Source organism: Rhinatrema bivittatum, chromosome 5 (genome assembly GCF_901001135.1).
Source record: "Rhinatrema bivittatum chromosome 5, aRhiBiv1.1, whole genome shotgun sequence".
Classification (NCBI taxonomy): Eukaryota; Metazoa; Chordata; class Amphibia; order Gymnophiona; family Rhinatrematidae; genus Rhinatrema; species Rhinatrema bivittatum.
The window spans coordinates 65032436-65044577 of NC_042619.1; the positions used below are offsets into that span (position 1 = coordinate 65032436).

General features: G+C 42.0%; 1 protein-coding gene across 1 annotated transcript in view; it reads right to left on the reverse strand.

Moving 5' to 3' along the window:
- Window positions 1–11803: 11803 nt before the first annotated feature.
- LOC115091994 (matrix metalloproteinase-20-like) overlaps window positions 11804–12142 on the reverse strand; it is an 85070-nt gene continuing 84731 nt past the window's right edge. The window contains exon 10 of the mRNA XM_029602420.1: window positions 11804–12069. Within this exon, the coding sequence (XP_029458280.1) occupies window positions 11963–12069 (107 nt within the window). The 3' untranslated portion in view covers window positions 11804–11962. The remainder of the gene's footprint in view (window positions 12070–12142) is intronic.

The following is a 12142-nucleotide window of genomic DNA, read 5'->3' on the forward strand; positions in this document are numbered from 1 at the left end:
ATATTTCTGTAACACTCCTAGTACTTCTTTTGAGAAACTAAATCAATAGCTTGCCCATATTTGGTAAATTCTGCATTAAACTTTCACACTTTGTTGTGTAACAGGTTTCCAACAGCAAGCATGGCCTTCTTTCCACCACTTCCCATTAATGCCGATCATAAGACAAACATTCAGACTAGTGTCACGTAATGCAATAGACTCAAACTCTAAACTGCTTACAGTCACTACAGACTCCCACGATGCTTTTTTTTCTTGCAAAGACATTCTCCTGATTTTGTAGGTTTTGTCTCTCAGAAAGGGTGTTTCAGAAAGTTCTAGTTCTAAGTGGCAAGCAACAATAGACATACTAAGGGCAAAGGAAACGGTACTGAAGGCAGTTGTTTACTAGACAATGCCACTAATATTACTAGTTTCTTCTTCATTTCAGAAGTAAGCTCCATGTGGCAGGTAACAGGAAGGGTGGCCCCAGGCTGTGAGGAGGCATATCACAGAGGCCTCAAGTCGCCATCACATTTTGACGATCGAGACTGCCCTGCCCATCTGTATGTGGCAGAGCAGTCTTATTCTTCCAGTGGGTGCATGGTTAGCACACTGGCATATTTGTTTGTGATGTGACGCATTGTGAACGCAGAGACGGATTTAAGATTTTGGTGCCCCTAGGCCCTGTCGACCCCCTGTTACCCCCGAGGTTGGAGGTCTAAGGCATAGTCCCCTAGTTTTCTGTGGCAACTCAGGAGTAGATTCTGTGGCAAAAATGTAAAAGTTCTGAAGCAAACTGGCAATCATTTCTATCTTTTATATTTCATTATCAAAATAAATTAGCTTTACAGTATATTTATTAGAATAATTAGTATAATTTATTTTATTGGGTGAAAAAAAGTGATCTCAAGTATCAGTACAGGGAGGAGACCTCGGGATGGGAAGAGGAAAGGAGGAGGATCAGACATGGGGTGAGGAGAAAAAGAGGGAGGATTAGGGACGGGGAGGATGAGAGATGGGAAAGATTAGGAATCTAGGATGTGGAAGAGGAGGAAGGGTTGGGGAGTGGATTCTAGGATCTGGAGAGAAGGAAGAGGTAGGAAGGAAGGAAGAGGCGTTTCAGGATCTGGGGGACAGAATCCAAGATCAAGGGAGGGAGGATCTGAATTGCAGTGGGTGGGGAGGAGAGGAGGGAGGCGTCCCTACCATATTCTGGTCCTGCTCCTCCTTGCATCCCCTCTCTAACATCCCATACAAGATGAAATACACTTTATACACTTGACATCAATCCCTTCTCTCTCACATACACTCAAACACTGCCCCCTACTCTTGTCCCCCACATCACACACAGATTTGCGCTCCCCAGCCGATCCCTTTCTCATCTTCCAGCCTCTCTTCCCATCCTTCAAAGACCTCTGCTCAGAGTTTCCTAGTCTCCCAGAATGATCCCCTTTTGCTCTGCTGTTGCAGGCTCACTCCCTCTGCTCTCCTGTTCCCTGCACCCTGAGTGGGATTAGGAAACAGTGCTGTTCTCTGCTGAATGTCAGTAGGCACAGGCCTAGGGTGCCTACTGACAAATCCAGGCCTGTGTGAATGTGCTTTTGTAACTCACCCTGAACTTTGAAGGGTGCAGGATAAAAGTAATTTTAAATAAATATTCAGGACCTACCATCTCTTTGTGTTTTTGGCCCAGCCTCCCAAACAAACTGGCATTGGTCCCAATGATGACATGGTATTGTCTCTTCCTTTGGTCTCAATGCATACCAGGGCCATCATGGGAACCATTTCTTGAATCCCCGTCACCTTCTCAGGGAACTCCACCTCCATCACCACATATTCTCAGTGTGGATAGCTGGACTACCTCAGGTCCCAAATGGCCAAGTTTTCTATTGGATGTATTGGCAAATGTCTTAAATGGGCTTCTTTCCAGTATTCAAAAATAATGGTGATCTGAGATGTGCTTTCCAGCAGCACATTTACGGGTTGCCCCCTCCACCTTCACAGATACCACTGGCGTAAGCCCGATCAGTTCCTTGGGGAGAACTGGAATGGCATTAGGGACTGGCACATTGGGCAACACAAGTCAGGCTCTGGAGCTTTGTACTTTATGGGGTCCCAGGCTCTCCTTCGTGGGATCCCTCAGTAATTTCCCTGCAGCTGGATAGGCTTGGTACACTTGAGAGTCCCTCTTTGGCACCTCCTTGGTGTGGGGCAGGATCTCGACCGCTGTTCTTTACCCCCACAATGATAGGAAAACATAGGCCTGGTCATCTCTGGAGGGGAGGTGGTCCGTCTCCATAACTTGCTGGACACTTCACATTCGGAGGGACTGGCGAACACCTGCCTAGGGGGTGCTGGCCCCTCCTGACACAAGAAAGTTTGCTTCAGAGATATCACCTCTTGGTACAGCTGCTTGTCTGCTGCTTGTAGACCTCCATCTGAACTTGGAGTCACTGCGGTAACCCATGTAGTCAGATTCTTGGCTTGTGGAAGTGGGATGTTACAATGAGCCTTCAGAGACGCTGTCTCGTCTTGCAACTTGTTAAGTGGCTCTGTCCAACCGGCAACTTCAGTGACCTGGGCCGACACAAGAGCTGGAGGATCCTATTTCTTCCCAGCCCTGACCAGGGCCTTGCTTGTGGCCTCCTGCTCTTCCTCATTCAGGATTTCATGTAAGAGTCTTAAGAACCCTAGAGGGGCAACATTCCTATCCCTTAACCGCAGATGCATGATCAGCCTATTGGACTGCTGGGCTCCGTGCACCAGCTGCCTCAGCAGAAGTGAGTTCTTCTGGGAGGGGAGAATTCCTTCTTTTTGGACAACTTTACTGATAAGATTATCCAGTTGCTTCAGGAAATCTTAGAGTTTCTCTCCCTCCCTCTGACTAGTCTTCCGGAACTGGAAAAATAGATCAGACCCACTTTTGGTGGTGCCAAAAGTACTTTCCAGGATGTCCAGGCACTGCTGTGGCTTGAGGATTCTCTTTCTTTACAGCCCCAAATATCTCTAATGCAGGGCCTCTCAAACGGTCTCAGATGTAGCTCCTCTTTTTGCTCATTGGAGCAGTCCCACTTTTTGCATCATTTGTGTGGCCTGCTCCATCCAGTTTTCATAGTCATCTTCTCCGCTGGGCACTGGAATCCTGCTTCATGTGTTGTGAGGATTTCTCTCTGGACCAGCTCCATCACTTTTCCCATGGTTAATATAATGGAAGCAGCATCCACGGAAGTGGTCTCAGCAGGGAAAAGCGTGATCCTTTGATCTTGCAGGGTTTTCCCTGGCTCTCTGGGTACTGTACTAGCTGTAGGGATGGGTCCTGTGGCTCCTCAAATTTTTGACCAGAACCACAATCCTCCATGGGGGAAGCTCTCTGAAGGATTTTATCTCCTCTGGTAGTGTGTCGAATTTCTCAGCATGCCAACAGACACATATAGATCTGTTAGAGTTTCCTGTGTAGATTTCATGTACTTACCCCAGTACCTTCATATGCCTTATCTCTGTATGTTTTTCCAGCACGGACTGGATCTCCTGTGCGCTCATCTCCAGTGGAACATGTTGCATGAGGAATACCTGGGCAGGATCCTCTCCCTCACTCCTGAACCAATTCATAAAGGACTGCACCTTCTTATTCACACTGGGGAATTCACTTTCTCTAGTTAGTGGGGCAGAATACTCACCTTTTTGGAGCATAGGACTACCCGCTATCTACCCTGTGTGGGCCACAATTTCTGTGTAGTGGCCCCTCACACAAGTGCCTCACTGCCAGGGGAGAATGGACTGCACAAGAAGAAGTCCACTTATCCCTATGGGTAGAAGAGGACAGGGTGGGGTTGCAAGTTACTAGGGGTGTGCATTCGGATTGACCGCATTAGTAAAACGCAACTCATATTTTTTTTTTACTTAAAAAATGGATTCGACATAAACGATCGGATTTCCCACATATCGAACATAGATATGTTCGATATGTGGGAAATCGCGATTGTTGAGCCAAAATAAAAATATAAACCCCCTCACCCTCCTTAATCCCCCCCCCCCCCAACTTACCACAACTCCCTGGTGATGGAGCGAGGAGTGAGGACGCCATTTCTGCAATCCTTGGCGAGAAGCATGTGACGTCGGCGGCACGTCGAGTGACGCCGGCGTCACGTGATTCCCGGCTCGTTCGCGCCGGACGGCTCGTTCGGCCCAAAAAGAACTTTTGGCCAGCTTGGGGGGGTCAGGAGGCCCCCCCAAGCTGGCCAGAAGTTCTTTTTGGGCCGAACGAGCCGTCCGGCGCGAACGAGCCGGGAATCACGTGACGTCGCGTCTGAGTGACACGGCGCCACGTGATTCCCGGCTCGTTCGCGCCGGACGGCTCGTTCGGCCCAAAAAGAACTTTTGGCCAGCTTGGGGGGGTCAGGAGGCCCCCCCAAGCTGGCCAAAAGTTCTTTTTGGGCCGAACGAGCCGGGAATCACGTGACGCCGCGTCACTCGACGTGCCACCGACTTCACATGCTTCTCGCCAAGGATTGCAGAAATGACGTCCTCACTCCTCGCTCGATCACCAGGGAGTTGTGGTAAGTCTGGGGGGGGGGGATTAAGGAGGGTGAGGGGGTTTAAATTTTTTTTTTGCACATATGTACATATACCCAACTCATTGGATTTTTTTTATGTCCATATTGGCCGCAAGTGGGACCCCCTTTCGGACATAAAAAATATGAACATAAAATTTTGCTCTGCACATCCCTACAAGTTACTATATGGCATCTAGAAGATGAGTCCTGTGCCCACTATCCCTTGCTTCACACCCTGTTCCTGGGATCAGGGGACATCAGGTATAACCAACACCCTCACCAGTAAGGAAAATCTTAATACATTTTACTAGTAACTTAGTAATGGGTAAACAGTGAATAGGTAAAAGATCAGTGGGGATAATTATCGAATAACACACAGGTTTATTATAACACACTTAAAAAATGGCAAGCAACAGTAGACATTATTAAGAGCAAAAGAAATAGTACTGAAAACAGTTGGCACAAGAACCAACAATCTGCAATGGTAAGCAAATTTAAAACATGCAAAAGCAGCTGTATTTCCCTAGAACCACTTTTGGTATGAATAACGAAGCAAAGGCAAAAGAGAAGGAAATAAACAAACGAATGCACACCTCCCAACATTGGGGTCTGGGTTGATTATATTTTGCAGACGTATAACAGATGGGGTGGAGGATGGCAAAGCTATTCTTTTTAAATGAAGAACTTCAACCTTAACTTATATTTTATAGGAACACATATGTAGAAGGAATAACCTCTGTAGCATAGTCCTGGGCACCAGGCCATGCCCCTTTGCTCGTCTCTTGATTTGTCTCTTTGCTCTTGCCTTCATTGTACTCTTGGTTTGACTGGGCTGGTAAGCTTTCCTGTCCTTTTATTGGATACTATTTTTTTTTCCCTATTTCTCTCTCATCTGTTGGCCCGATTGCAATGTCTGTAGTGAACATGCCATTGTAGTAGTGCAGGGCTTTGGATGTTACTTTGTTTTGTCCCAGTAAAATAGTTAATTTGGGAAATAATCGCCCGTCTGTGCTTGCTGTACCTCCTCTTCAACCTAATAATAATAAAGATATGACATGTTGGTCAGTGATTTTTCAATGGCTATTGCTTAATTAAACGTGGGGTCCAAGAGGAAAAAAGTGATAGATTGTTTGCATTAATTTTGGATTCCAGTTTGGATTCTTTATTATTGACTGAGGCATGGCATTTGGAGTCAAACATTATTTTGTTAAATACTTTGTGTCTACCTGGATATGCTTATTGTCATCAGGCAAGATTTAATAAAATATTTTTGGGAGTATTATTGGTATATAGGAATTCTTTGCTGCTTGTAAAGCTTTATTTGGGGATAGGGTGTGGTAATTATAATCTTACCTTTAGGCTATATGATTGGATTATTTGCCTAATGTATCCTCCTCCTAGCAATAATAATTATAATGATTTAACTCTATTTATTTATTTAGAAATTTTTATATACCGCGGCACGTTAATAACATCACCTCGGTTTACAATAAACAATAAATAGCAACAAGCTTTACATTCTAAAGAACATAGAACAAAACATGTATCCAAAAAAAAATTCCATGTATGAAAGAAAAAACATATAATACAAATAAATGAGCCTAATACAAAATTAAACAAGTCTAACTTGGGCAGTTAAATAGTAAGTAAGTATAAATAACTAGGAATTTTCAAACAATAGTAGCAAGGAGAGTCAATCTTGAATTCTAAATGTAGGGAGGTGTTGTATTTCAGGAGAAACGTATATAGATTACCAGGGAGTTGCAGGTCATTAGACAGAAGTTAGCATGAAAACAAATAATTTAGTAATTATAGGTGATTTGAATATTCATGCAAATTCTAGATGAATTGCTTGTTTTATTGTCTGCTTTACAGCTGGCCTGTATGATTGATTGTCCAACATATAAGACAGGACACATTTTGGATCTATCAATTATTCCTGATAAATATGCTACTGGTGGATTGGTTTATGACTTACCAGTTACCCCAGTGTTATGGTCTGATTATTTTAAATTGATTTTTCAGCTTTTACTGCCAGTAAACAAAAGAGAATGTTGCCAGGAAAAACTGGTTGTAGAAATTGGATTAAGTTGGATCCTTTTTGTAATGAATGGAGGTTAAGGGAAAATAAACTTGATCTTGCTTCTGTTAATTCATCATTTGAATTGATCTCATCAATTTTATCTGAGATTTCAGACAGTCTTGCTCCTCTTAACCCTGAGAAAACAGGAGGAAAGGCTTTGTGCCATGGTTCAACAAAAGCTTAGTCACTGCTAACAGAGTAATGAGAAAAGCAGAGCGGAGTTGGTGTAAGTCTGCATCACTCTGTGCTAAAAATGTCTTTCGTGGAGCTTGTGCTAAATATAGCTCTCTGTTTACTGAAACTCGAAAAAAGTATTATTCAGTGAGACTTCAACTCTCAGTAGACTGTCCTTTGGAATTCTTTAGACTGGTTGCTTCTCTCACAGACAGAAAAAAAAAAGTCTTCTGCAGCCTCTTGTGTTGTTAACTGTCAGGCATTTGCTTCTTGATAAAGTTGAAGTGCTATTGAATGGAATGTCTTGTGTTGTGAATGATTGTTCTGGTGTGACGGTAGACGCTGAGCCTGTAAAATGGGATACTTTTAATCATGGCTCCTTAAAGAAAATTGAATCTGTATTGTGTAAACTAAAAATATCTCCATGCTCTTTGAATCCGTGCCCTGTGGGAATGTTTTGAGCTGCTAAAGATATTTTATGGCAAACGCTGTTAAAGGAGCTTAATCAATCATAATGTGAGGGAGTCTACCCTACTGTTTAAAAAAGAGCTATTGCATATCCAGTAATTAGAAAGGGAAACACTGATATTTGTTCAAGCTACAGACCAATTTCAAATCTATCTATGCTTTTGAAACTATTGGAAAACATTGCTCTGCTCCAGTTGACAGAGCTTTTAGACAATCATGCAATGTTGAGTCCCTATCAAAATGGGTTCTGAGACAGAGCCAGTTTAATTTCAGTCCAAGATTTTTTGTTGCGTGAATTGGATCAAGGTTATAGTTTGATTAGAGTCTTTTGGGATTTGTTCTCAGTATTCAGTTTGGTTAATCCAAATGTTCTTTTTATTTAAACTCACACAATTAGGAATTGGAGGAGCTGTATACCACTGGTTTCTATCTTATTTGTTAGAGAGAACCACAGGTCAGGAATCTTCTAACTGGTATGCTATAAAGGCTGGTGTTCCTCAGGGCTCTGCCCTGAGTGCCATCTTAGTCAATCTTTATTAGCAAGGGCTCTGCCAACTTTGGACTGACTTCGTATTTTTTTTTTATAAGATATCTGCAGATAATATACAGCTGTTCTTTCCTGTACACACTGATCCAAAGGCTTTCCTTGTTTGGGTTGAAAGCTGTTTATTAGACATTCAAAATTGCCTTAGGGAAAAACAGATTTTCTAAGACTGAGGCTTTGAAAACCTATATCTGAAATTGCTCTTGGCCTAAAACTTAACCAAGTAAATATTTATTTTATTGAGGTCATGCGAGACTTTTGTTTTCAGCTTGATGCTTTTTTGAATTATAAGGCTCATATTCATTTACTATTGAAATCTGAATTTTATAAACTAAGCCCTTTACGTCATATGAAATATTATATAAATTAGGAAGATTTTAGAATTCTGATGCTGGCATTTGTTTTAACTTCAATAGATTATTGTAATGGTTTATTGATCAGTTTGCCAACTTGTCATGTGCGGGCTTTGCAGGTCTTACAAAATTCCATGGCAAGGTTGGTTGTGGGTGGGTGGCTTTATGAGCAAGTAACCTCTATGTTGAAGCACCTGCATTGGCTGCCTATAAAGCAACATGTAAGGTTTAAAATAACTCTGATATATAAACCTCTACATCATATAGCACCCCATTATTATGCTGATCTTCTCTCTGTTCATATATCCACTCATTGCTTGTGGTTGGGAGAGAATTTATTATTAGATATTCCTTCCGTAAAACAAGCACATTTAAAGGATATTCATGAGTGAACATTTTCTATCATTTGACCACAGATGTGGAATAATGTTATGAATCCTCCTGTAGCATCTCAAAAAAGATATAATTGCGATGGAGAAGGTACAGAGAAGGGCTACCAAAATGATAAGGTGAATGGAACAGCTCCCCTATGAGGAAAGACTAAAGAGGTTAGGACTTTTCAGCTTGGAGAAGAGACGGCTGAGGGGGGATATGATAGAGGTGTTTAAAATCATGAGAGGTCTAGAACGGGTAGATGTGAATAGGTTATTTACTCTTTCGGATAATAGAAAGACTAGGGGGCACTCCATGAAGTTAGCATGTGGCACATTTAAAACTAATCGGAGAAAATTCTTTTTTACTCAACGCACAATTAAACTCTGGAATTTGTTGCCAGAGGATGTGGTTAGTGCAGTTAGTATAGCTGTGTTTAAAAAAGGATTGGATAAGTTCTTGGAGGAGAAGTCCATTACCTGCTATTAATTAAGTTGACTTAGAAAATAGCCACTGCTATTACTAGCAACAGTAACATGGAATAGACTTAGTTTTTGGGTACCTGCCAGGTTCTTATGGCCTGGATTGGCCACCTTTGGAAACAGGATGCTGGGCTTGATGGACCCTTGGTCTGACCCAGTATGGCATTTTCTTATGATCTTTGATTACCAAATCTCACACATCTTAAATAGGGAGTGAAAATGCACTTGAGATGAATAACATGTGCGTTTTCTTGGACAAGTTCCTGGAGGACAGCCCTATTAACAATTATTAGCCAGAAAGATGTGAGGATCCTCGCCACTTACTTGTGGGCTTGTACAATATGGAATGGATCTTGCCATTGAGATCTGCCTGGTACTTCAAGTGATCTGGATTGGTCATTGTCAGAGACAGGCTGCTGGGCTTGATGGTCCCTTGATCTGACCCACCATGCCACTTCTTATATGCTTTTGTATATTTAATTATATGGAGCAGTGTGAATATTCTGCAGATTTTGAGTACAATGTCCAATATGGTGCAATGTTGAGAGAAACTTTTCGCCTTTTTAGTGAGTTCATCATTTAATGTCTCACATCACATTGAGCAGTTATACAGTGCATTGGTTATAGTAAGTCACATTTTTAAAGCTTGAATACTAAGGAACTGCAGACTAAAAGACTATCTTTCCTTAATGTTCTTGTCTCATTGATTCTGCATTTCTGTGTTCATTTTCCTGGCCACTTTCTCGAGTATGCCTGCTTTTGTTGCTCTCCACACTTTGTGCCCTGGCTTCTCTGTGATCTCCTTTTCTCCATGCAATGCCACCCTCTCTCTACCCCTTTTTGTTTCTCTCCCCATTTCTGTTTTGTCATCTTTTTTGTGTTCATTTCTCTTGCTCTGACTGCCTTTTTCCTGCATTACTTTCTTTCTCTCTTGACTTTCTTACCTGGCACATTTTCCTAATGTGTGTGTGTGTGTCTCTGGCCAATTTTCTTTGCAATACTTATTTATTTATTTCCAAACACTTGATATTCTGCGGTTTTTTCCAAAAAGGCCTCAGAGTGGATTATAATCAAAGGATTATCCAACAGGTACCAACCATTAGTATAGACAACAAGAACACCCGTGATAGCGCGCCCTATGTCCAAGGGTAGGGAGTCGCCATCATAGATGTTTCAGACACAGCTGCTATTTCTTCCTCATAAGGGAGCAACCTTAGGGAACCTGGTTGAACGACCGTGCCTTTGCCTTTTTCTGGAAAGTGAGGTAGGACGGCTCAAGATGAAGGAAAGAGGAATCTTGTTCCAGATTTTCGGTGCAGTGCAGCTGAAAGGCCGAAGCCTTGTACAGTCCAGTTTTGCAGAAGTCAGAGGCAGAGAGGGAGGAGAGAAGGCCCAGTGACCAGATTTATCAGGATAAACTTTGAACATCAGTGCTACCTGACTAAGTTTAAACCCCACTCTTGGAACACTCCTGTGTTACCTCGTTTTTATCCGAATAAGTTTTAGCTGGGTAATGGCTTGCCTGGCTTAAACCTATCTGGGCAGCGGAGTGGGGGATATTTAAAACCCGAGGTTTGTCTGGCTAAGTCTGAACTTAGCTGGGCAAACTCCTTTTGAACATGGACTTCTGGCTCTTTATCTTTTGTTCCACTACAGTTGAAAGAAATACTGCATTTTTATGTTACAAGCCTCTAAGTTGCTCATCAGTTACCCTTTCTCCACATCTGAAACCTGTGCATTTTTTCTTTTTTGTTTGGAAAGGGCTTGCCATAAACCTTGAAAACATAATTTCTCTTCATTTTAGCTTGTTCATTTTTTGCATATCATTTATTGTTTAGTGTGCTATGTAAATATGTTGACATTTATCATAACTTGAATTAAGAAAAATGTGTTTGTTTATTGTGTGGTTATTTTTCTCTGCTAGACTGCTGGGGCCTAGGGGTTGCTTTGCAGGTGTTGCTGCTCCCTAGCAAAATCTGGATTGGTGTAGTCTGTGAACGGAAGATTTTGGGGCACTCAGCAATCCATGGAGCAGGAGATCTTGCAAGAAACTGTGTTCCACCTTCAAACAAGAATAACCTGTATCCAAAATCTTTGCAGTATGGTGGAAGCAAAGATTCTTAATGTTGTTGTTTCTGTTTTGCCCCCTCGTTCTCAACAAAGAATATATCCAGAGGGGGTTTACACAGGGATACATAAAGAATAAAGCAAATCTCTGGGCCATTCAAGCTAAAGGTGAACATTATGGGGGCAGTTTTAAGCAGCCCATTGATTAATAAACCCCTGGGTACTTTTAACCTCTGGAACTTGTAGCAAATTTTCAAAAGAAAACTACAAAGTTTCCCTTTGGAAATTGCCTACAAGGACTGTGGGTAAACAGGCCCTATGAACTCTGCAGCTCCAAACTGTCTGGATACACAACTCATGCATAATAGCATGTATAGACGTTAACATCTATTCTACATGTGCTGTTTTGCACCCAGGAATGCCTCCTCTTGGCACAGTTAAAAGTGCACATGCTGTGAAAGGCCTCGAGTACTTTTAGCAGAATAAAAGAGGGCAACTGCTAGACCAGCCAATTTACTAGGATAAATGCCTAGTTACCTGGATAAGTGGCTTTTAAAATTGGCATCATAATCATCACCGATAAGTATAAAACCAACATGCAATGTACAAACAGACATTCTTTATCTAGGAGGGCAATTTTCCAAACTCGCTCAGTGTACAAAACCCACGGGTTCTATAACTCTCACAACTTTACATACACAAACTGCCCGAAATGACAAAAGAAAAAAAAAAATCCACTTTATCATTTTAAAATGACTCTTTATGCCCCTAACGTTCTGCTCTTCTCCCAGCCATGATGAGATTCGTAGGCACCGCAGGATGAATGGATAATGAAACTAGTTCACCACACCCCTCACACACGTTATACATTCATCCTACAGTGCCTTTTAATTATGACATCCAAGCCATGCGTTAGCTGTCATAGATGACATGATGATTTTCTCTTCATAGTTGTATACATATGCCTGAGAGCCAGCAAATATGCATATAAAACCTAGAAAGAAAAAGAACAAACACAATCTCAGTCATAATGTTCTTAGGATTCTCTACTTTCTTACAAAGTACAT